At 44.0% G+C, this 26,686-nt stretch overlaps 1 protein-coding gene across 2 annotated transcripts in view; it reads right to left on the reverse strand.

Moving 5' to 3' along the window:
* The window catches only part of LOC101466188 (cysteine rich transmembrane BMP regulator 1 (chordin-like)), a 36,385-nt gene extending 22,996 nt beyond the window's left edge, over positions 1 to 13,389 (reverse strand). For both annotated transcript variants that reach the window (XM_004540775.5, XM_076877303.1), the window contains exons 1-3: positions 12,695 to 13,389; positions 8,223 to 8,384; positions 7,773 to 7,946 (exon numbers count right to left, since the gene is read on the reverse strand). In XM_004540775.5, the coding sequence (XP_004540832.2) occupies positions 7,773 to 7,946; positions 8,223 to 8,384; positions 12,695 to 12,992 (634 nt within the window). In that variant the 5' untranslated portion in view covers positions 12,993 to 13,389. The remainder of the gene's footprint in view (positions 1 to 7,772; positions 7,947 to 8,222; positions 8,385 to 12,694) is intronic.
* Between the last annotated feature and the right edge of the window lie 13,297 nt (positions 13,390 to 26,686).

Consider the following 26,686-nt stretch of genomic DNA (forward strand, 5'->3'; position numbering starts at 1 on the left):
CCCACTGTCGCCAATCCACTGTTGTTGGATCTTTCTCTGTATGTATTATTGTAGGGTCTACCTTACAATATAAAGCACCTTGAGGGGACTGTTTTTGTGATTTGGCGCTGTATAAATAAAATTGAATTGAAATTGAATTGTACAGGCAGCTGACAGTGGGCTACTCACATGTACTAGTCTACACGAGCCCACCCACTTGGGGCCCATATGGACCATGTGTGGGTTTGTCCTGTTCACACAGTCCCACAACTACCTCCGGAGGGCCCACATGGATATGTTTGGTGGGTCTGCACATCTTGCCTATGGGCTTCAGATTCCACCTTGCCTGGTTTAAATGGCTTACAATCCAAACAGAACCTTGCATTCTAAAACCAGTTATTAATAGCAGCCAATCTTTACCAGAGATTTTTTTTTCCAGTTTTGAATCTCTCCTTCATTTAGAATACCAGGATGCAGTTTTTAACTCATCAGCCAGAGTCAGTGTAATAGATTTGATACCCCTTGTTAGAGGGGAAAGAGGTGCAGGGTTACTGGTAAACTGGGGGAGGAGTGTATTCTGGAACCTGTTCAGGAAAAGAAAAGTGCCCCTCTTAACAGATACTGCATTTTAGGAGAACAGTATCTACCTTTCAAGACGTGGATGACTGAGGCCAAATGGATATGTTTATTTTGGTCCTCAGTGTCCCTGTAATGTTTACACATAGGGTGGAAGAGATATTTTGTGAAAAGCAGACTCATGTTGGGTCCCAGAAGTTATTTTCCCAGATCTCCTGGGGAAAAGTGTGTAAACGCAGTATTAACAAGTGCAGGAGAAAACGTGTAAATAAATAAGTGCCTTATAAGAACGTTAAAATGAAGGACTATGATTTATTTATGAGAAATGCTTTGCAATCTTTGCATACATCTGGTTTTTGAGGAGAGGGAATGATACTGGCTGAGGTTGCATAACAATGCTTGGGGTTTGGTAATGTTTCCAGAGAGACAGTTCTGTTGATGGTCTTCCCAGACGGGTGCTGACTCCAAAGCGCAACACGAGTCTCTGAGAGGATGTGCTTCATCACTGACATTTGAAAACTCCCTCTGAGTTTTGCCACCAGATGGGGAAACTGATTGGTTACTTTCCAGTCTGCTCATGCTCTGATAGTGGTTTGACTTTGCCGGTCCTCAAATCAAGAAAACAAGCGTGCATGATGCTCTGACGGCAGTGCCGTTAAGTAACTGTTTGATGTCTGCCTGACCAAGAATAAACATGGAGGAGAGGCCCTCTAAGACTGTGAGAGCTCTATTTTGGTGTGTGGGGGTAACATAACTGACACATGAAATTGAGGATAAGGGGAACATTGAATTTTTCTGGCTCCGGATAAATAGAGCAGGAGTGTTAGGTATCTGTACTGTAGTGTTTACTCAAGCAACCTGGGAACAGTGAGGAGTGCCACAAAGCTCTCATTGATAAACTTTGTAGCTGAATAGTGTCATAGAAAATGAGGGAAAACCCCTGAATTAAGGGAGGCTACAACCCATTTAACGGTTTTTGGCTTAATTCCTATACTGGAGTTAAATAAACTTCAGTTGGAAGTGCTGATTGGCAAATGTTTTACTTACAATAAAGTCTAACGCAGGCTGCTCAGTTAAAGACCAGTTTTGCATATGAAAGCCTCAAGCTTTTTAAAGCTGTAAAAAAAAATGCACTGGGACAATTTTGCACATAGTTCTGCACTGAAAAACACTTTCTATGCATTGTATGTGCCCCAGAGAAGGGTGATTACTCTTTCGGTCGTGATAATGGCTGGGGTTAGAGTGTGCTGGGAAAAGCAGCTGGCAGACATACCATTGTAATTTAAATGAATGGAATTGTATCCATCAGTGGAAATGGTCCAACTCTTGCAGGTCCAATTAATACAATTTTTAGCTGGCACAATTATAAACACAATAGACAGACAGGGCGGATGGAAAAAGTCAGCAGTAAATGGATTTTATCCAGCGTTGTTTGTGTTCTATCTCTTTGCATAAATGGCTGTAATTAGCGAGTCAGCGACCGCAAAACCAGTATTTGTATCATAATGGTGGCCATACTCCAGCTTGCACATACACAAAAGCACTGATTTGGTAGGCTTGATAAATTCTCTCTGCAGATTAGGTAACATATGCTCTTTTACAACTGTAAGATAACAAAGATTGGACAATGTCTGACCCATATGAACAGCCTGCAACAATATGCGATTTTTCTCACTCTCTCATGCACACACACACACCTTCATGCAGGCTCACACCACACCTGATGTTGATCTAGAAAAGAAAATGCGGAAATTACCTCATTACTACTGAAGGGTGCCTTTTGTAAACAATGCATTCTGGTGCAGCTCATTGAAGAAAGAAAAATCTTTCATTCTAAATGTTGTTTTTTTTCTCTTCCTTTCAAGTGCGGGGTACAAGGAGCGCAGTCTTTACCCAAACCCGAGTGGCTCGAGCAGGCAGAGGAGGCTGTGTTGACAGCCTGAGTTTACTCATGGAAAAAAGCACACAATGTGAGTTCTGTTCGCTGACTGACTTTGGAAACAAGTCAGCTGAGAACAAAGCTGTCTCAGTCCAGCTGCCCTCCGTGGGTTTCTGGTCTGTCCTCAGGTTTTATAAAGTTGCTCCGCAAAGGGACACATCAGGGCCGTCTCTCACGTAAAGTTGTGGGGGCCTGGCCCGGTGCCCACCAGCAGTTACTGAGAAAGTCGGCATTGTTCGCTGTGTGTGTCAGTGCATGTGTAAGGATCGAGGAGCAGCTCTAGGAGGATGTCCAAGCCAAAAGACATAGACGGGGTCAGGAAATTGACACCATGATCAGAGGCTTGAGGTGGCTGGGTATAGGCACGCAGCCGCCATGTGCTGCCTGCTTGCTTTGTTCTCTCAATCATTGGCTAAATATTTGCAGATGAAAAACCTCAAATGAGTGTGCTTGGGTGAGGTAAAGAGAATGTCCACCTGTGTCCAACGTTTGCACATCTGTATTTTCATATACTGCATGTTTGTACGTACAAAGCCTATGCTGAGTACTGAACATAAAGCAGTGGAAAGGATCATGTTATCATGTTATGTGTTCTAGCCGTCAGTCTTAGTCTTGTTGAAAAGAAGTCTGTGGGAGATCTGGGTTGTACACATTTGTTAAATAAACTGTGACAGAGACATGAGGGTTACTTATGGACTATTGCCTTAGAGATCTTCTCTTTCAGGGGAAAAAAGCAAAATAGTGTTGATGAAAGAAACGGGCCTGGGAACATCAGGATTTGACTGAGGCTTGGGTCGGGGCGTGTTTGATTTGTTAATAGTTATGGTTGAGTCAATAAGCTGAGGTTTTAGGCCTTGATTTCATTAATGGGTTGAGGTTTAGAGCTGGACATGCAGAAAGGCTCTTTGTGTGCGTGCATGTATTTTGGCTTTGGCTTTCATGCTGGCTTAATGTGCCTGGTTTGGTTAGTGGCTGACCAAGAATAGTGAGTGGGTTGACAGCAATCCCAACATGCCTTTAAGGGAAGTTCTTTGTCTCTCCAGCTACACAGGAGTTTTATTTCCTCTCTGAAATCAGTCTCCGCACACAGAAATAAGCACTCGCTGGGAAACTAGCAGCTTGCAGGGTACAACCGGGCCACAGCTTCCGCAGACGGTGCACAAACACTCAGCACTGAGACGTCTCGTGGCCCCTGCCAGCCGATGGCGGTCTGGCTCAGCCAGTAATAGCCCTGCCACAAAGAAGCTGCAGCCAAGCAGAACCACCATTCTTTCTACAAGTGTAGAGAGAGGCAGGATGGAGGTGGCACAGGTGGACAAGCAGATTTGCGAGGGTGAGGCCAGTTTGTGCCATGGCATTAGATTGGATGCTGCCAATTTGGTTAACCGCTTGTGAACTACTACACACATTCTCGTTTTTCCTCACAATCCCACAAACGCCTGTGTGAGAAAACTAATGCCCAGTGTAGCTGGATCGGACATCATTTAGCAGCCAGCTCCCTACTACAAAGTCCATGTGTGATTCACAAGTGGTCATCCTATGTCACGCCATCTCTGCACCATTCCCAGGCAGTATTCTCAACTTAGCCAAACTATTTTCAGTAGAAAGAATGCAGCTGATATAAACTATCTCCAGTGAGCGCTGCTTGTCAGAAAGGACAAGGTCGCTGTCCCTGCACAGTTCTCCAAAAATTGTTGGGAATTCGTCGGTGAAAGCAGCTCTAGATGGCTTGACTGCTACAGCACAGACTGGTTTTGGCTTTTGACTTACAGAATGCAGAGATTGCTGGTGCTAGTTTCTATCAGTAAACAAGTGCAGAGGAATCTTGCTTCTTCTTCTAAAAAAACCACTCAGGAACCTTATCGTGAAAGAACTATGTAAACCATCCTAAAGTTTAAATTTGCTAAACATCACATGACCAAGATCCTTGGGGCAGGGACACAAATATCTCAGAAAAGCAGTTGGACTAAGTTGTGACTTCCTATTCTGCGTCTGCATTTCCTCTCTATCACACGTCGCATCGTCTTTCCTCCCACGTGGGGAAATAAGTCTGACACACCGCGTTGCTTCTAATTGATCATATTCAGCCAAATTACATCAGTGTTTTGTAGTCCAGCAGGAGAGCAAATCTACAAGAGGTGCGATTAGGAAATGGAACATCAACAGCCGTGAAACAAGAAAGATGTTGAATTTCAACAGATCATGATGAGTCACAGACGAGACCACAGTATGAGTCAGAGAGCAGCAGAAAGCAAAAGAAGGACGGGACAAACTATTACCATGTGTGAGTGTACAGGTCCTGAGACGAGAACATAAATTCTGAGGAAAGGCAAAGAGTGTTTCTTTAAGTGCTGAGACATGAGGTCTGCTTTAAAGATGGAATGTGTGAGAATATTCTTTTAAAAACAGTTAACATTAAAAAAAACCCTGACATTTATGTATCCTTTTAACCTCACACAATAACACTTTGCAGCTCAGGATAGGACAGAGAGGTACTCTAGCATCAAGTCTGTCCTCCGTTCAATGTGACTAGAAGCGAAGGCAGAGCTGCCCAGAGATCTTATTATTCTTCCGTACGATCTGTGATTCTTTCTTGTCATTTGTGTTGAAGGATTAAAAACAAGAAGTGAAACTCTGGGCATTTGACCACTGAAGAGCAAGATTAACATGCAAGTCAAGCAGCTGCGGTTTGTTTTCAACCAAACACCGCTTTGCACATTTGCTTTGACGTCCTCTCCTCTGACTCCTGGCATCAAGTCGCACCCAGAACTGGAGGTCCGGGGATCGAGATCATGCAGTTTCTCCAGCAGATCATCCCGAAGGCAGACATGAGCACCTGTCGCTCCACATGTGGCGGAAATGAAAGAAAGTCGGACGCAGAAACAAAAGTGCAACTACTTTGGGATTCGGAATGGCCATTGCGTTGCTACTGCATAGCAACAGTGACCCCTAGAGGTGGATATTCTATGTTTAGCACCATCATAAGTATTATTGTTGGCGCTGTGGCGACTGGAGCGATCAGTGGTGCTCTTGTACCCTGAGATTAAGTTTACAGAATACAGTTTTTGTCACACTCCAGAGGGGCATGCTTACACAGATCTTAATAGCTGCTTGTGTCTAAAGCAACGAGGGGTTGATAGACACAGTCTCCATGGAGCCCAACGGGACAAAGCAAACAGGATCTTAACCACAGAGTCCCGGTCTGGTCGTAGAGGAAGCTCCTGCTGATGACAGACAAAGGAAAATCTCTGCCGCGACATCTAGACAAACAAGATAATTATCACACACAGACACATGCGCAAACACAGATGCAAGCACGCAGGCTTACTTGCTCCCATTCGAAGGCTCACTGTGCGCTTGAAGGACACGTCGACGTGTGTGCATCGCTCTACATGCACATGTATTCTTTAAGTCATAGTAGAAGCACGTATTCTGCTCGCTTACTTAATGAGGGGCCATTAGACGGGTGGGTGTGTGTTGCGGTGCTGAAGTCATAAGCTGCTGAAAAATGTTGTTTACAGTTTTCACTAGTGCGAGTTTAAACCGTCATCCGCTGGGCTCATACTTTGATGAGCGAGTTGCAAACATAGGAGCGCAGCAGCCAGTCTTTCATTGAAACACTAGACTTGATGATACGTCTAAACAATCTGATATTTGGTGAACACACTTCCTGTGGAATCTGCTGCATAAATAGCTCAAGACAAACATCCACACAGCTGTACTGTAGATGCTCGGCAGTAACCTTAATGTTATCCGGAGACTAAATAAACTTAAATATGTCTGCATGGCGTGTTGCCAACCACGGTACTGTCTATCCTAAGAGCCATTCCTCACCAAAAATATCAGCAAGTTGCAAAGAGATTGAGTGAGAACCAGAGCAGAGCAACATAAAAAAAAGCACAGTCACTCGTAACACAGTCACAGGCCATAACTGTTAGAGCAAGTTGTCTACTTATTGCAGTGGTGGGGAACTCCAGGCCTTAAGGGCCGGTGTCCTGCAGGTTTTAGGTATCACCCTGGGTCAAATGATTAGTTCATTACCAGGCCTCTGGAGAACTTACAGACATGTTGAGGAGGTAATTTAGCCATTTAAATCGGCTGTGTTGGATCAAGAAAACATCTAAAACCTGCAGGACTCCGGCCTTTGAGGCCTGGAGGTCCCCCACCCCTGACTTACTGGGAGGTTGGTGATTCAACCCTGAAATATTCTTGGGGAATATACTGACCCTTAAGTTGCCCCCTGATCAATCCATGTGAATTTGATTGTGTACATGTTCAGTTAAAAGTGCTTCAGCATAGAAAATAAAGCACTTGTATGAATGGGCGAGTAAGGATTGCGGTAACAAAGTGCTTTGAGTAGAAAAGTACCAGTCCATTAACCATCAAGACTATTTTTCTTCAGGTGTCATTCATGTTTTCTTGCTTTCTGTCTTTGAAAAGCAGATTACGGAGGACACGTTCTACCCAACACAAACAGTTCCCCGAGTGCCGATCTCATCCTGTTTTGCAAATGTCACTCAGGAGGCAGCCGACACTTAGTGCCTGCCTATCTGCCGCACACCTTACAATCCAAACGAGAAAACTGCACTCACTCTGCCAAGAACGTTTTCCACTTAGTAAAGTGTCAATCACAGAGAGAGGCACGTTTTTGTATATTCTTAGGATCCCCTTTCTTCACCTCAGAGCACTGGGGAACCAATCATACTCAGTTCACTTACACTTTATGCACTCTGCCTTGCACCTGAGGATCTCCTGCACACCACATTTCTATTAACAGTCCCTGTATTTCCTTCTCTCAGATTTGCACCTTCTTTGTTTCACTCTCCACATCATTTTCCACGGCATCTGAGGCTAATCTGATACATTCCCTCATCCCTCCTCTACTTTTCCTGCTCTCATAATCAGTGGAGTTTTGCTGTGCCTATTGAAACTGCACAAGAAGACTGTGAAATGAAAGCTGACACCAAATATGTAACTAATATGCAAATACTGTAACAGAAAGTGCATTTAATCTTTGGAAGACAGAATTTTGAATGTTTACAGTTCATTATTTTAGCCATAATAACGAGCCGGAACATGAAGAATGATGCGGTTGTGTTTCACCCAGAATAAGCCTATAGTTTATAAATATGTTCATTAAAAATAGATAATTATTAAATACTGCAATCCAAATGTAACTTGACTGTTTTAGACGCTATTTAAAAAACCCCAAGTAACCCGAGCTGAGCAGTGCTACTGTGTGATTGTGGGTTCTGTTTGCAGGTCATCTGAAGGTTACCTGCAGCTTCCTGGCACTGGCTGCGGTTGACGTAGGCGAAGTGGTGGTGGCAGCTCTGAGACTCACACACGCAGCCCTCGGCGGTCAGGTTACAGCCAGAGAACATACAGGCTGGGTTGGATGGTCCCACATACTTCTCTCTGTGCTTTTCCCGGTGCTCGTGCCTCCGACCATCTGAAATCCGGCCGTGAACACGCATAAACCGCATTCATCAATGAGTCACAGACAATGGCACCACTCAAGGGTGAGTGGGGAACCGCAACACAAAGCCTTAGCATGTGTGTCATCACTATGACATCCAAGTAGCATTAGCCACCTCAGAGCCACATCTGTTATGGATTAACTCCTCTCAATAGATAGCATTATCCCCTCTGAAGGGTTTCTGTGCTCGTGCGTGTGCAACACACATCTGCCTTTTAACATGGAAAGGGATGAAGAGAGAGGGCTTACCTGACTTACTGGCCTTCATGCAGGTTTCTTGGTCTGGGTAGGTAAAAGAGCCCAAGCAGGAGTGACGGGCATCACAGACACATTGACCTCCTGCTCTGTCGCAGCCTGTCATCAGTGGGCAGCGCTCATCCTCAAGACCTGCATCTGGATTGTCAGGCAGTACTGTGGGAAATAACAGTGACAGTAAAAAAATATAAGTAAGACAAAGGGAAAAAACTTGAATTAGCTGTTTTCACACAACTCTGAAAAATGTCATTACAGCAGATGTCTGCCTCGGCTGCTTTCTTACTCCTGGAAATACCTTGCATGGTTTAGGAAGCTGCTTAACCAGAGTGTACAAGTGTGACTACCCACTATGCATGAATCTGCTAGACCATTACCTCGGCTATTTTCACATTGGCTCAAATCAACACAACGGCCCCTCACACAGAATTAATACAGGTCTCATATCCGATCTTAAATTTGTATTCTCCCAAGATGAAGTCTGTAGTTCATGTGGTAATCAGCTTATGACTCCATTTAGTCCCATATAAAATGGATAAATAAATACTGGACAGATTTATAGGTGAAACTTTATCAGGCCAAAATGTGCCAGAAACCAAGCCATATTTCCCAGAACTGCTTAAGGGTTAGCCAGCTTGCAGCATCTGTTGCGACACATTATGTGGGCACCACAGATACTGAACTGACCAGTGTGTTTGCTGGGCTGCCATCCCTCCTCCCTCCTCATTGTGCCACGCTGCTTCAGCTACTGAGCCCATTTGTTTGCTTTTGTTCCACAGCATGGGGCCCTCCCAGGGTTTCCATCTCTGCTGGCTGCTGCAACGCCTTTCTGAACTAAGGCCACCATACCCACGCATTGTTACTTCTACTAGGGAGCTTTACCCCCCACTCCTGACATGGCACCTCGAGACTTGGCCTCAATTTGGATCAAACATTATAAAAGCGACTAATAACTGAGAGTGAGTGCCAATCTACACATTACACATAGCGTTCCTTTCAGAAAACCCACATCTACATCTCAAAATACCTTCCCCTCATAGTAGTTTAAAAGCAGTAGGAATTGGTTGCTCAGAAAACAGGAAGAGATAAACTCCAACACAGAGCGGCCCCTTCCCAAGATTGCACTGAAAGACCTCAAATTAGCAGTGTGGATGTGTGACTGGAGCTTATCAAAATACTCTGGCTTTCTTCTCCAAACAGCTACATACCAGAACAATGCGCCAGAGGAAAAGGTGTTAAAGGTTCAACTATCCAACATAAACATAAGCACGTCATAGTTTACCTGACTACTGCAGTGATCCTACCTGGAATCAAGCCTGTAAATGAGAGTCGTGGTAACGCTCAGTTGGGGGTAGGAGAAACAATAACAGGATGACTCAACGTGACTAGAAAGAAACCGAACTCCGCGACTGTGCTTTTAGATGCCGCAGATGATAATAGCACACATGTGCTGATCCATATTAATGTGAAACAGATATTCCACAATGGGAAAAAGAAAAATCTCTTACTGTGATAAAACAATTTACCGCTGAAGTGAATCAATGTGGCTGCAGAAGAAAGCATCCTAGTAAATGCTTTCCCCGTGTTAGAGCGGGCTATGCCGATCGCTGCTTGGCAATGGCTGATGCTCTCGAGCGCTAGGGTAAACCTCGGCCAGTGGAAGCAGTGAAGGCACCTTCAACCTGAGCCAGCCAGCACTGTTAATAGCTCTCTCACATGCCCACTGAACTGGCAGAGCACAAATGGCCTTTTCAATACAGCAAACGTTCTCTGACTTCCTTTCACCCTAAAACGATCCTGAGTCGAAGAATTTTTTCCATCCTGAGGCTTTCCTGTACCTGCAAGTGTATTTTCATTTAAGATGGTAGTAGCTCCTGTCTGCATGCAATGGTAGATCTGAAATGTGGAAAAGGAGCTACTCAAAACAATTAATGCAAGGCTGCCTCAGTTTCCTTTAGCCTAACACTAATGTGTTCTGGTCATCTGTTATCTGGCCTGGCGTGACTCTAACCAAAGCCTATGGCTTCATCCCAGGGGGATTCCTGACTTGGTCACTGAGACTGCTTGGCTTGGCGTCCAGAGCCAGGATAGAAAAGCTGACATCTAGAGGCCCTGTGGCTGATAGCGAGCTATAAAGGAAGTCTTTGAAACGTTAGATAATACCAGAGAAAGGGAGAAGTAGAAGGTATGTGAAGCGGTGCAGTGGACATAGCGTCCTTGTAAGACCGGCATTCCGTTACATGGTATGTTAAGTGTCTCTGAAGGATGAGGAAGCTCGGTGTGGAAGAACAGACACGGGAATAAAATGAGAACATTGACAGAATTCATTTAGGTAGGAATGGCTGATTTCACCTGGCTGACCACCGATAGGACAAGGCGAATGGCCAAGAGGATTGTTGTTTTGTTTTGTCAGAAATGGAACCTGTATATCCACAAAGCGTTCAACCTTTTATGTGCTAACTGCCAGGTTCAATGCTTAAATACCAAAATCTGTCATGAGAATAATTTATTGTAATAACTACTATTGTTTTTGGCAAGCTTCACACTTTTCTGGGTTCATGCAATTACTTTTGGTTATTGTACCTTAAAAAACTGTTAAATTTGTTGGCAACAAAGAATGATATGAAACACGTCCCCTGCTTTGAAGAAAATTAAATTTGTAATACCAGCAAATTCCACTTCTTTTTGGATCTCAGTGTCTCTGTAACAATACCACTTCTGGAAAGCAGTAGTGCAGCGCCTGTGTCAGCTTTCGTTTAGGAACCGGACACCAAATATAACACATTAACAACTGATTGATAACCATGGTAACCATCTGTCACAACATGCAACATGTCACCTGTGTTATAATGCTGCTGAGTCTCCACACCAACAGATTTTGACCACCCAGAAAATCCAGACTATCAGTAGACAAGCAGGGGATCAGAAAAGCGGAAACATTTTACCCCCAACTCCTGATTGCAGGTCTAATCACTTTAAGAGTGCTGCAGGTTGAAGGAAATCTGGGATCAGCCTCCAGCAGCCTGCCTACTGTGGCCCCTGAAAACACACTGGGAGGTGTTGCTTTAGCCCAGCCAAGATCCTTTGGGATATTTAGGCTGTGTACATGTGTCTGTATTTGGAGTCAGCAGCATGCTCTGAGGTCCCTGGAGCTGAGGCATGACTCAAATGAAGGAGCCACTAGGTCTCCAGCTCATTCCAAAGCTTAAGAGGAAATGCCCTCCAGACACCAGTCTAACCTGTACATGAGGCCCAATGGTAAGGCGGGAGACCCCTCTAAAACTCTTGTGGAGCTCTGACTTGGACCACCCCACAGAGGGATGATGGAAGAGCAGGGTCAGGACATCCAGACCCCCACTGAGAGCTGCTTGCTCTCTCCTACAATCCTTTCAGTCCTTTTCAATCATCCTAGACACAGTGCAGGTAAAAGGGGGTCCCATCCACTGGTTATTTGTTTCTCAGGATAAAGCCACTGCTACCAACTCAGTTCTTACTGGGGAACTTGATACCCTATACATATGTTTGAAGTTCAGACTGTTGCTCAAACTGTGCGCAAAACGAGCACATGCACTGTTACCCAGGTCCAGCTCTGCCTGGAAAGAATAGTACGGTGCTGCACTGTGAAATTCACAGAATTGCAAATGAAAATCTTCTGGGGACTTTTGCAATCATGCTGTCAATCTATTAAACCTCTGAGGAACACAATGAAGCCAGTGGTGTAAACAGAAGAGACAGGAAAATGGCAGCTTATTTATTGCATTCAAATGTACTCCAGGTTTTAAAACACAATCAATTTCTTGTCAAGATATTAGTAAACCTCAATTTTGCCCTCACACACATGGACATAGTCACATCTCTTATTGTATATTAAATCACTTCTAAATGCACCTTTCATCAATCTAAAGCGAGCAGGACCTTCTTCTATTGTAGTGCCAAATCACTGTTGGTTCTTAGATGAGAGTGAAATGAAGCTCTGGGGGGGAAGAAAAAGCAGCTGAACAGGACTACTCTACATGTAATCAACAGCGACTCTGACCTGGGGGGTTTCTCCAGGTGTTGGTGGGAGAATGTTGCCTTCAAGCTCTCTGTCTGAAAGCTTTATTCTTATTACATGACGTTTTTTGTTAGGGTTTGGTTAAATTTAGGCAACAAAAAAAAAAAAAAAATCAGGTTCGGGAAAAGATCATAGTTTGTTTTAAACGCCTAAACAAAACATTCAGTGACGTTAACCACGAATGTCTGGCAACAGCCACCATGTGCGCTCCAGGCAGCCAGAAGTAAGTAAACAGTGACACTGTCACTGCAGTCGGGCCCTCAATGACGTTTTTTTTAAGTGATGGCTTCAAGTGCCTAAAAAAAGGGAAAGGTTGCACACTCACTAATAGATTTTCTCTCTTTTCCTATTAAGTTACTTCTTGAATAAAATGCCATTTGTTTAAACTGACTTCACACGACCGAGTCCCACTTACCTTTACATACTCCAGTTTCGGGGATAGTGGCGGCTCCCGTTTTGTTTACAGAGGCGCAGGTCAGTCCCAGGGCGCAGTAGCCGTGCGCCCAGTCCTGGCTGCCGCAGGGCTCCCACTCCAGCCGGGTGCATTGATGACAGCATCCGCACGGATCCTTGGCCACTGTCCGACCACCTTCGCAGACAAGCGGGGGTTTAAAGGGACAAGTCCGGAGGTTACACGCCGTGCATTCGTGAGCCGAGAGCGCACGCACGAGAAAGAGGACATTCAGTAACACCACGGAGCATTTGTAGAACATGTTTTAAGAGAAACCCCCCCGTTTATAAGTTTTCCAGAGAAACTGTCCGCTTCTGTCAGGCGATCAGCCACATGAACTCGTATCTCCAAAGTTGTCAAGCCCTCTTTAAAAGTTTTGTGACGAGCTTTCCCTCGGGCGTGCGATTTATTACCCAGCAGCTCTCTTCAAAAGCACACACACACACACACACACACACACCACGAGACAGAAGTGTGCGGACGCGTCTTAAGGGGCACCAGTATCCAGAGACAATGATTCAATCTAAGCAAGCAGTTGCGCGTCCCAAGCGTCTCATCTGGTTAAACACACGCAGAAATCCAAGAACCGAGGTAGTGGAGGTCCACTGAGGTTTCCTGCTGCTGTCAGCCACACAGAAAAAAGGGCAGTCTGAGTCCTAAATTGACATACAAGCATATAGAAATTAGCGGTGTACCCCTCCCCCTGACTGACACAGGCAGCGACCAGTCACAAGGAACGAAAGGAGGGAGGATTTGAACTGATTTACGCTTGCTCGACAACCCGACTCTGTGTGTTGCGCAATGACACAAGTTTGAATGTCTTCAGTGCGAGTTTCTTTTTCTGCTTCACTGTGGTCGCATCTAAAGAATTCATGTACCATTTTCTACTTTTAAAAAAGCGGTTCTTAAAACACTTTAGCTGAGCAACAGTCGTCTGTGTTCAAAGTGAGATCAGCATGAAGGAGTCAGTCTCCCTGCTGTAGTTAATTCTGTAATGCGCTATGAGTCTAGTCATTAATAACTAATAATCAGTATCTAAATGTTTATGAATTTCTAATTATTATAAAGCGCAGCATTATCGGTTCTGTTTAATGATACATCCGAAGTCTGTTAGAGCCTCATCGTCAAACAAACCAGGCGTTCTCATATGGAAGCAGCGTTATAATAAATGGTCCTGTCATATAAAATAACGGTAGCGGCTTTTTTGCATTTGGATCTTACATCATAATATAAGAATTAAGATATTAAGTTATATGGGTAAAAAAAGCGAGTGAGCATTTTCATAATATGAGGCAGTCTTATTAAATTTATATTTGAAACATAGCTGGGGGCGATGGCCGGCTCTTATCTCATAATAAGCTGTCTTCATCTTTTCATTTTCATTCCCATGCTTTGCTTTGTGTGTTTGTGTGAAGCTTACCTGTGTCTGTAGGTGTCTGATTGTGTATGCAGATGGCTTTGGGAAGGTAAAAAAGTAATTTGATGTCTGCTGAAGCAGTGTTTCTGCGCTCATGGCCAGATGGATGTGTGTTTGTGTGTGGGCAGTGAGCACAGCTGGAAGGATGATTGTGAGAGAAAACCAAATCTGTTGCCCTCCTATTATCTGCTGCAGGCACAAAGTAGTCATTTTTTCCAAAAGGTGAAACACACTGGGGTCATCAGATCATGTAACAACTTGTGAATATTACTGCCTCAGCAGCAAGTGGATTTTGTTGCTCTCATTGGAAATATTTACCTCTAAAAACATCAATCAGGTGTGTTCCGGTATGATTTCCCTCCATAACGTCAACACACAACAGCGCCTCCTTCATTTGCAACATCTGCCTGGAGCCACCCACTCCAACACAAACACAACATCCAGGAAACCAGCCCTGCGGCACGCATAATCAGCTCTTGCAACACAACTCAGCTCTTGTCCTCTGCCTCTCCCTCCACCCTCCCTCACCCACACTTAGAGCTCTCTTCAAATGAGACCCACTGACCGCTGGCCGGACACCCATGCTGTCTGATGACACAGACCATCACACTGAGCTTCAGTTTCCATGCACTTACACAGATTTTGGCCCAGTTGCACTGACCTATTTGCCTGGGTGACAGCCTTTAAGATCTCACAGGACCCTCATTCTCTTATAATAGACAAGTAAGGGGTTTTCATATGGTCACAGCTTTGCCTCCAGGTTCTTTACTTCCTGTATTACATTTCCACATACTCTTAGCAATCAAAGAAGGGTAAAAATCAACAGTACAATGACTGCACCAAACTAGAATACTCCCCATTTAAACTCACTGTGAGCATGTGCCCTGGTTTAAATGCTGCATAAATGTGTTGAATTGAAAATGTTCCCATGATTAAGTCTGGACTCGAGCACCATGTTCAGATTATCCATCTCTTTGGCTATTGTATCCACTGAGCCACGATTTGGTGTAAATACAGATTCTGTTGAGCAGCGTGTTCTCTAAAACCAGAGCTCATTCTGTAGTTCCAGGACTCTCAGTGTTGGTAGCTTTGTATGTGAGTCTCTGCATGGAGCAAATGGGAGGAAAAGGTGGGGCAGTGAAGGGCGGCTGCAGGGGCTGAATAACTGTAGCGTGTGTGTACTAATAATGCTCTGAGTCACGGATCTCCAAGAAAACACAACAGAGGTTCAAAAAGATTCCCTCGCTCATTCGAAGACAAGGCTGCGATGCACCTTTTCTGGAGACTTAATCATCCTTGGGGAGGGCTTAACAGATTTAGATGACTACCAGCCTCCACTGCCCCTGTCTCTTCTTGCTTGCTCAGACGACTGAATTACATACTGCTGCTGTGGAGGCGTCAGGCTGGTGGTGAGGAGGTGTTTCAGGAGATGGGTGTGAATGATGCTTTGGAAGTGAACTGCTGGCAGCAGTAAAAGGCTGGTGGTGACACCGGGCTAAACGTAGCGCATGACATGGAGTGTTGAATGCACGTCGAGTGGACAGCATGCGGCACACCTGATTACAAGTCCCCAGGAAGCGCTGGGAGATTTTTACCCAAGTGTCACTGTTCATTGCTGAGTATCACTCTCATTTGACTTATCTCTGAGCTCAGAGTGATAGACTGGACCATGCATCCTTTGGGTGGGGGTGGAGTGGGGCATGTGGAGCATAATAGCAATGTGTACTCACTGCTTAAACAGTTTTGAAGCAATTCATTGCGCCATATTTCTGCGACTAATAACAGAAAAATGGAGCATTTAGTCTGGAGGCTAAGCAGCATATATTCCAATGAATGGCCTGTTTTCAACTCAGGACAGATGAGGTCATCTGCTTCTTTAAACAAGCAGGAAGAAAAACCTTGCAATACATGAGAAAGAGGCGTTAACAAACAAAAACCTTTTAGAAAATGAACCGAAACAAGGTTAACATATCCAAAACAAAAGTGAAAAAAAGGGAAAAAGAAAGAAACAACATATTGAGGTAATATTCAGCAATTATGATTGCATCTCTTTTCCATTACTGCCATCCAGAAGGACTCACAAGTGCTTTTGTTTCTTGTTTTGGGCTCCTAATTTGCTTGGACCAGACAGGCAGAGTTTGGAAACAGCCAGTCCCACAAAAAAAGAGAAGCTCTTTTTCTTGTGGTAGATCAAGTTCAGGAAAACACTGAACAGTTTAACATCATTTAACATATTCTCTCATCCATAGTATCTATGTGCTCTATTTTCCTCTCTTGCTTTCTCTTACTCTTTCACCTCTCTGCTCCCTCTGTCCGTTTTCCCTCCCTGTGAGGTCTGGTCCAGTTGCTGTTTTTCTTGTGGGGACTACAATAATGTGTTTTGACACTGTCGGGTCTCCTGCAGTCCTCTTGTCTCTGTCTTGCAAAAAAACCCCTAGAGTCATCACACCACCAGCAGAGTGGCAACATAGTGATACACAAAACTGCAAGTCCCCTCCTCCTCCTCTTTCTTCTTCTTCTGGCTCTAAAAAGTCCTGCTTGAACTTTTTAAAGGTTCAGTGGGTTCAAATAGCCTCGAGGATAGTTGAGGCTTCAGGTACGCCACTTTGGTTTGTAGTCTGTGAAATGGCTGTTTTCTGTTAAGAGGAAATAAATTTTAGCCGATGCTTGATCATCTAATGACTGGTACATCATAAATACTGACATGTAAATCACTGTTGTGTAAACTGACAAAAGCTTCTTCTCACTTATTTTTGCATATTTTCATGAGGAGATACAAATGAAAGACATGAAACCTTTACCCGACTTAAATCATTGGGATAAATCAACCTTTTTCAGCCCTTCTACTGGGATGGGTCTACGGATAGTAGACTTCCTCTGACCTTTTCTCTCCCGGCAAAGAAAACGCTACATCTTATGCTTTACAATAGACAGCTTACTATTACCAATACTAATTCTTTTTTTTCTCAGATAATATACATTAATAACTTGTGATCCTCTTTTCCATATAGTTAAAGTTTTTATAAAGCCTTGCTACAACCAGTACTTTTATTCATGACAGTGACGGCATTCCCACCAGCCTTATCATGCTTATATTCTAAACAAGCATGTTTAATGGTAAAGCTAAACACTAGTCTGTTAGCACACTGATCCTTAACTCAAAGCATCTCTAAGCTAAAGTTTAGTTTCACAGAAATGCACATATCAGCTGTGGACTAAATAACAAAGAATAATTGCTAAATTGCTAACAGATTATCTCTAAACCCAACAACATACACACAGTCTGAAAAGCCCCTTTCTGTTACCAGCTAGATCAACACTTTCTGCAAGAGCTGCAATGACACATAAGGTTTTTGGGTTCGATTGGCATCAGGAGTCATTATGACTCAGCCCCAGACCCTTCCTACATTCATGGCTCAAATCCTTTGGCTCCAGACTGTGCCCAGCTCTGGGCCTCTCACTTTCCCTTCAACCCTTTTACCAGGAGATCCTGTGACCTTGCAGAGCAGACGGCCACTTGCTTGTTTGACAATTACAAGTGGCATACTTGCTCACCCCTGTTGTGCTCCAGTGGAACGTTAAGTGGACCTCTCAGAAGTTTTAATCTTCAAATCTATGCGATGATGGTGAATTCCTCAGTGGATTGAAGCCTGAAAGAACCCTTGTGTCCAGAACCCATGACACCTGCCCAGTGTAATCTTCCCTTTTACACATGAGATCATTGAGACAATTGAACTAGCATGCCTCGAGAGGTCTATGGTTACAGCAAATGAGTAGAAGGCAAAGCAAAGTCATATACTACTTTGATGCTGCATGATTGTATTCTTGTACACGTGCATGTAAAAATGCTTCTTACAGACCATTTAAGTTGTCTTGCTGTGTTTTGTTGCATTATTGCACCTCCACCTGCAGAAGCACAGCAAAAAATGTACACAGACACCAATATATTATTAGATGATAAAGTTGTTGCAAGAAAAATGTTGGCAAAAAGTTTCTTATTCAAATATTCAGCAGATGTGAAGCAAAAAAAAAAGGAGAGGGCATTTTGAAATCGACAGATATTGGCATCTTTGTGTTTCATCCATACAGTTTACTGGTACAGCTGGCTAACCAACTGTGCTAACCAAGTGTGCTAACCAAGTGTGCTAGTGTTAGCTGATAACTGAGCACTTCATCCTGTCATTGAAAGATGGTTGGAACTCTAAACCCGAACATCAGTGAGCAGTAGTACCTTATCCACCTGACAAACCTTAACAATTCATAGGGGACTGCCTGTAAAACCTATTAATACATTTTAAAGCCTACGACTGATTTCACCTAGCGGCACCTAGCTTGACAAATGTGACCTCGACACAGAGCACAGTTTGGGTGAGGACCTTTTTGAGGACATTGTGCGCAATAATGATTAAAATCTTTCAAATAATCGAGGGGGAGTTGCAATTCTTGTAAAATGTGTACAGATAGAAAACAAAATGCGTTCAGAAACCAAAGGGTGATGTCCTGGTAGCTACATCTATCTTTATATACATGCAGAATCAATGGTTTCTGGTCACATGATGCTAGACGTTTCTCACATGGCATCAGTCACTCATTTCTTAATAGTGCCCACCATATTGAAAATGATACATCCATTGTTTATGAGGGGAAAATATGCATTCCCTGATTGGTTGGCAAGACACATTATTTTGCTAGTGACCAGTGGTTGCCAGGAGTTTGCTGACTGGGCTCTAACTTTGTGCAACTGATGCTCCAGAAACCGATTTCTCAACAACTGCAACCAACCTCCAGCAACCACTTGCCAGGAGTGCAGGGAGCACACATTTTGACCTCAGAACCAGTTGTTGCCTGTTGGTTGCTGACCAATTTCTAGGCCTGTGTGACTGGGGTTGTACTCACTTGAACCCACACTATCACCATGATTATCCCACATTCAAAACACTTGGCCATATAATGTCATACTTGTGTTAGTGGTCACATTTTAATGGCTGTGTGTCCTGAAAGCCTCAATATTCTTTCTCCCCCCCATATTTAACTTGGGTACTACCAAAACCCTAAAAATCTGATGTATCATATCTGCCAAGCACTCTAAGTCACCTTAGAGTGCTTGGCTTGTTAGAATATTACATTGTAATTTGCAGGTTTTCAGTACATATCAGCGACTACACATTTGTCTGCTGTTTCTATACATATAATGGGCAATCTTAACTCTGTGAACGGGAATGAGAATATATTAACATTGTTTTTAGATTCCTAAAACTTTAAACCTCATGTAGTGTTTTACCTAGCTGGTGATGATAACTATAAATATGAAACACAAAATAAATAAATGAAAGGAAATGAGTATTCTACAGCAATTAAATCTTAACACACTATCCACAATAAATCTACAGTTTCATCAAGTAAAACAGAGTCATATGCTTGATTAAAAGCATTCTAACATAAAAAATATACACCTGCTACTATACATGGCGCAGTTCCTGTGCGATCTGTGGGGGAGGATCCTCAGCTAAAGGTGCCAGTTTCACAGGCAGACCTCCAGCTGGCAGAGGAATGTCACAACCTGTGTTTCAGCTGTAAATGATCATAATTACAGTGCCAATAACTCAAACACTGGGGCAAAACAACCGCCTTGCGGGGGGGAGGGGGATGATCACTGCTTAATGTCGTGTCTGGGACACAGATTTACTCCCGTCTTTGTCAGGGGAAGGACGGGCAGCAGGAGCAGGAATGTGAGAAATGTGTGAGTTCTCTGACCTTTATGAAGGTGAGGCAACAAACTGACATCATTACCACAGCCAACATGTGCAAACCTGAAGCAACACGGGCCAAAGAACAGTATAGACACAGGTCAGATGAAGGGGAGAGTGAAAGGTATGTGCTGTATAAATACTTATGTTAATTCATAAACTTTTTTGTATACTTGACAAATATAACATGAGTGAGCAGTATAAATTGTTTTAACTGTAACATCCTGGGACTGGGGACATTGAAATTCCATTTGGATATGTTCACTCACTTTAAATCAACAAACTAAACTGCTCTCATGTGCTTTTTTTAGTATGATGCTACAGCTTTCAGATGGTTTGAATTAACATGACACAGGAAGGGGAAACAACTACCTTGGCTCTGTCCACAGGCAGTAAAATCCACCCACGCACACCTTGAAAACTCACTAGCTGACTACCTGCAGTTCATCATCATGAACCAGGCTAATATGAAGCAGGATGGAACATTAGGTATGGGGTAAAACCGAAGCTTACTCCTTTCTGGATTGAGTTTATTGCATGCTAATTAATGACCTTTAGAGGTACCGGTTAGCAGATTGTCAGGAGCTAATTGGTTTTCCATGTTTCCAGGCTAAAGAAAGGCAAAAGCCTTTTACTCTGAAGAGGCAGGGACATATCAGTCTGTGCATCTATAGAATAACTCCCATAAAGAACACAAATAAGTGTACTGACTCCTTTGTCAGTACAAATGTTGCTAACTTTCAGACTTGTGGCTCATCATTTCAAAGCTCTCGCCATTGTTTTTCCTTGTTAAGTTTAGTTTTAGTTCAATTCAGTTGTATTTATACAGCACCAAATCACAACAACAGTGCAAAATAAGGTAAAAACCCTACAACAGTAGACAGAAAACCTAAACTTTCTCATGACCCCCTTATGACCAAGCACTTGGTGACAGTGTGGAGGAAAAACTCCCTTTTAACAGGAAGAAACCTCCAGCAGAATCAGGCTCTGGGTGGGGCAGCCACAGTGTGCACAGTATAGAAGTGATTATTGGAATTAAACATTTTTGTCTGTCATTCTGTCAGTGCGCCCCAGGGCAGCTGTGGCTACATGTAGCTGCCATCACCAGTGTGTGAATGTGTGCGTGAATGGCTGGATGACTGGATATGTAAAGCGCTTTGGGGTCCTTAGGGACTAGTAAAGCGCTATATAAATACAGGTCATTTACCATTTATTTACCATTTTTGAGAGAAAGGACTGAAAAATAGTACTTGAATGCAAAAATATAAGTTTCTTAAAGCAGTGCTGCCACCATGTGGTTGAATAGCGGCAGTACAATGTGGAGAGCGCTCTGAGCTCACACAGTTTTATCACACAAACCATCAACCTGTAAGACAATCACTCTGGCTGCTAGTCAGCTCATGTGAAAAGAAACATCTAAAGGCAGGAAGCCTCTATCCCTCCTGGGCAGAGGCTTTCACTGGCTTAGTCACGCTCTCTTCCTGTTTTTCTCCCACCGCTAACAACCAACAAACAATACTAGGAAGGGGTTCTGCTCTTTGTCTAGACGATGGTCTGTCAGCTGCGTATAAACCGATTCAGTGTGCAGCCCGAAAGGATCTATGACAAGTGACCTGTCTGAGTGAGGTCAATTAGACTACTAGAGCACTGCTTGGCTTAGGTGAATTCGGGTGCATTTCACCCTTTGCATGTTGCGCTTGTGCAAAATGATCCTACCTGTTGAGGATATGTGAATGTGAGCATTTATAAATGTAAAAGGCAAACAACCTTTGGCTGCAGCTCAGGAGTGTTTTATTCTGCAAAAACTGTGTATTTTAAGTCTTGCTTAAAATACATCAGTGAACGTTTAAAGTTAAAATCATTACGTAATGACATACTTTGATCGATAGAGGGCAGAGTGACACAACTATCCAACTTTAAGGGGTTTTTAAGGTCACAATGAACTATAAGAAGCAAGCAGAGCATTTCATGGCACTACTTGATAACTACCATTATCAGTAAGAGCATTAGAAAGAAAACAGAAGTCATTTTTAATTTTGCATCTTACCCACTGAGATACATTAAACATTGGCTAAGAGAAAGAGAGTGAATGGCTTACAACAGCTGCCCCCCATCACCTCCACCAGCCACGAATCGAACTGTGTGACTATGCTTTGGGCAGTTTAGTGATGTCTCAGCACAAACACCAAGAAGTACTGATCTTACTCATGTCATGTTCTAACTGCGTGTGTCAACACTGGAGAGCTTGTAAAGTGTTACTCATGCAAAACAGTGACTAAGTTGATAAAGCTTTTGACTTGACAGATGCTAGCAGTACCTCGCTGTCTTTGAAGCCTCGTTATTCCTTTGAGTAATTTGTAAGATGACATTTGACATGCTTCATGGTTCACCATGCAAGCTGTAAATGAGCGTGTGTGTTTGTGCATATGTGTGTGTGTGAATGACGGGAAGAGAGAGAGAGAGACAGTGTCAAAGTAGGTATAGGGGCAGACTTTCTGGAGCCAGCTCCCACATGCCCTCTGACTACCTATCAGTGGTCAGACCAACCTCATCTCTCCAAGCAGGCGATGATGATAAGAGTGGCAGAGAGAGACAGAGCAACAAAAAAAGGAAGAAGGAAAAAATGAGATGAGGATAAAGGGTGAGGACAAAAAAAAAAAGATAAGAAATGAACCAGGTGAGAGGGTGGTAACGATGTGAGTCAGTAGACAGCGGTGACAGAAGGAGACAAAGGAGAGAGAGATCAGCTAAAGAGGCAGCAATGGCAGAGAAAGAGAGCCACAGAGAGTGAGAGGGAGAGAGCAGAAAGTATTGCCCTGAGGCATAATTTCTCTGTCTGCACTCAGTGTAGGGAGGCCAACAACAGTGTCATACACAGCTGAAGACATTCACTGGCAGCCAAAACGCACATCTGGGTTTCTCATAATGAAATGCAGTAGGCTGCAAAGTTTTCCTGTGCAAAACAGTAGAGAGAGCAGTCAGCGAATGTCAGTGTTAAGTGTGTGTGGGTCTTTTTTTAAAAACTTGGCACTAGAGCTTTAACTCCACGCACATGCGTATGCATACAAACTGTATGCACAGATGGCATTTATTGGCATTTTTCTGGCATTTGAAGGAACTGCAACCTTGCAACCTTATTGAGTGAAAGAACAGTTTCCAATCCTGTGACAGATTGTGCCAGGGCCTGCCCCAGGTTAGGAACAAATCATTTCATGGACTTATTATGTGTCAACTGCTTCCAAAATACACCACATGCGCTGAAGCACACACACACACACACACACACACACACACACACACACACACACACACACACACACACACACACACTGTTCAAATCCTCTGCATGTGCAACATATACTCCATCTCTCCCCCCCCTCCCTCCTCCCCTGCCACTCTTCTTTTCAACATCCTTGCACAATACATAAGAGTTGGGATTAGGTTACACATTCAGGTTGGACCTCTCGATTGCTCCCTGGGGATGTTGGGAAGAGGTAGAAGGGAGAAAAAGCAAAGCCAAAAAAAAAAAAAAAGTGGAGCTGATGGAAAGAAGGTCCACAATAACAATCTGTTTCCTTGCGTGTTGGGGCCTGCAGGCTAACTTAGTGCACCTGTTGTGGAAGCTTACACTAGCTGGAGAGCTATATGTAATGTGTGTGTAGGGTAAAAGAGGACTGGGTAGTGATCCAGTGAGGCACCTGTACTATGGCTGAAAGCCAGCTGGGAAGAGGCCACAGCTATCCGTGCGCTATCCATTCGCACTCTCTGCGCACTTGACGACCCCTGTACCCTCATGTTAACCCCATGTAGAGTCACATATATGTGTATATGTGAATTGTGCACCTTCTCCACCACCTGCTCAGTTTCACTAGGTAATTGGGTAAGTGTGTAATATGGTTGGTCATGGCTATCTGCGACCGGGTAAATGTGACCCAGGCAGTGGCACAGTTTGGGAAATAACCGAGGATCTGTTTATGATTTCAGGGGAGCGGTGCGGGGGGAGGGCGGAGGGACGCAGCAGAGTTGCGGTAGCAATCGCATTTAGTTTGGTTCAAGCAGCGCGACTGTAATATGAATCACTCACATCCACCATTTTATTGGTTTCTGTGTAATCACGCTTTGTTGGAGTTTTTCTTTTTTACATTTAACAACCTCAGCAGCACTTTGTGTGCTACGGGTTGTTGTCATTGTTTATGAAGAACCAAAAATGAGAACATGTGACTTGGTAGGATATAGGGTTTATTGACTGACAGCACTTACTCCTACTCATCTCCCTTCACAACCAGTCCCAATTGTCTGACACCGTCGTAAAACCCCGCTGGCCGGGAATATGATTCTTTTAAGTTTCCGCTGAGAACAGCCTGTCTTGCCAGTATCCCTCAAGGGGACTGCTGCTTTTACTACACTACACCACATCAGATTAGTGTTTCACTCTACCCATCACTTCAGACAAGAAGATGAGCAATCTCCTTTCGGTTGCATCACACATTGTGGTTTTGATGACATGTTTTCAACACATTCTTCCTAGTTTTCTCTGGAGGAACTCTGCATCCATCTCATCCATCATACAACTTGGAGGGATTACATGAGACAGCCATGTATCTTGTCATTTCTCTATGGCTCTCCTCTGTTTGGCGAATTAGAGAAACTGCATGACAACATCATCGAGAGCAGTCAGCGTAGCGTAGAGCTTATTATCCCTCATTGCCTTCGCCAGGAACAGGAAATGAACTAAACAGGGCTGGGGGGGGGGGGGGGGGGGGGGGGGGGGGGGGTTCACACTAGAGTGATTAAGCGACTTTTTATACCAACTAACCAAAACACAATTATCCAATTCCCTAAACTACATATTACATTTATATAATAGGTTGCAGTTGGCTTTAAGACGCAGAGCGAGGTAGGTTTCTCGGGTCCATTTGATGGAGCGTGTGTTTGGACTTTTTCGCTTACTCATTATCAAAGTCTGCTTTTAAAAATAGCAGGTTTGCTGTTAATTTAGGGAATACATAACCATGTTAACTGGGCTGTCAGACATAAGCCAGAGATGACTGACAGCTACTGAGGATAAGCCGATTCAGCAGAAGGTGCCTGGAGAGCCTGCCACAACTCTAACTTATAAACATGTCTCCATGCTGTTTCCTCAGTCTGACAGGGCTGTCACGGGGCATTACACTACACCCTGGCTTTGTTTTTTTCTCCTGCTCGGTTTCTTCCATTCTTTGCTTCACCCATTTGCACCAAATCAACTCTTTTTTTGCTTTCAGGTTCCAGCATCTAGCATGTTACCTTTTTTTTTGATAAATGCCGTCTCTTTTAGTCCATCCATTTACTTATACCTCTCAGTCCCTTTCAACTCTTCCTCAGCCCAGCTCCCTCCTCCTTCTTCTGTTGTTGTCAGACAAGGCGGACTCTGTCTGACTGCACTTGTGTGAATATGTGCGTGTCTATGTGTGCGTTTGCAACTGTTGATATCTGTGTGCGTGACAGCGCTCTGTACGTGTGTGAGTGTGTGTGAGTGAGTGGGAGAGAGCCTTGGGGGCAGCCCTCCTTTGTCCTCCCAACCATCTCCCAGAGATGGATGTGTCTTCAGGGAATTGGCCCCCGAAGAAAAGCGCCTCCAACTCGCTCATATTAAATTCTGCTGAGCAAATACAACCTACCAGCATGCCCCCCCCCACACACACTCTTTTTTCTCTCTCTTTTGAAAGAAGCTCATTTAGTTTGTGCGCTCTTGAGTGGGAGACAGAGAAGAAGGAGAGCACCAGTGTGAAAAAAAAAGTTAGCCCTGCTTCTCTCACAGATTCACTTTATGAAACAGCTCATGGAAGCCAATATATGTCATGGCATGGCTCGGATATCTTTAGAAACCATTTTTAGGCTCCTTTTGTTGACACATTCGGATGGCACGCTATTCTCGTTGAGCTTTTTCTGCCACTGGCCTCTGCATGCTCTTTTTCCTTCTTGTCCTGTTTGAAGCCACTGTCTGGCATAGGGTCGTTAAAATGTGCGCTTGCCCTAACTTACTCGTCCTTGGAGGACAATAACAGCCCAAAGGACAAGGTTCCTTCTTTTATTCTCTTTCCTAATGCATCCACTTGCCTCTCCCTAATTTCCCCCTCCCCACTCCTCCCCCAGGCTTAAGGCTCAGCACCTGTGTGCCCCTCCCCCTCCACACTAAACTTTTTTTTCACCCCACCCCCGGCTCCCCTCCCTTTGGCAGAATGCCTGATGCACTGACACAATCACAGCTCTTTGCGTGAGAGGGAGTGCCTTTCTCTCCGCGCCTCAGTGATTTGTGTGCGAAGAGATACACATGCATGTGTTCTCCGTGCAGTAAAGTCAGATTAAAAAAAAAGAAAAAGAAACAACCAGAGTTTTTGCAGAATAACAGCCAGGTTTGTGAACTCAGCTCTACTTCCAATCGCCTCTTACCCTTCCTCGACTACTCATCCGCTCCCCACTCCTCGTCTTCCCTTGCTACTGCCCTCGCTTCAACTCCAGACTGACTTTGCAATTCATTTTGATGCGACTTTACTAGTGAAGGGAGATTTTAAAAGCCTCGCACCTGCTCTCTAGTAAATGCCGCTATAAACATAGCTGGGGATGTAAAACTTTTATTTCCACATCCCCATGCCCACAGATTGCGAAGCCTCCATCCTCCCCCATGCATCTCTGCTCCTTTAAGTCTTTGTCACTGCTCTGCCCAATTGAAACCTTGAGCCAACGCACAGGCTTGCAAACCCCCCCCCCAAAAAAAAAACACTCTGCCTTCTCTTCGAGGCACCAATAGCT

Source organism: Maylandia zebra, linkage group LG19 (genome assembly GCF_041146795.1).
Source record: "Maylandia zebra isolate NMK-2024a linkage group LG19, Mzebra_GT3a, whole genome shotgun sequence".
NCBI lineage: Eukaryota > Metazoa > Chordata > Actinopteri > Cichliformes > Cichlidae > Maylandia > Maylandia zebra.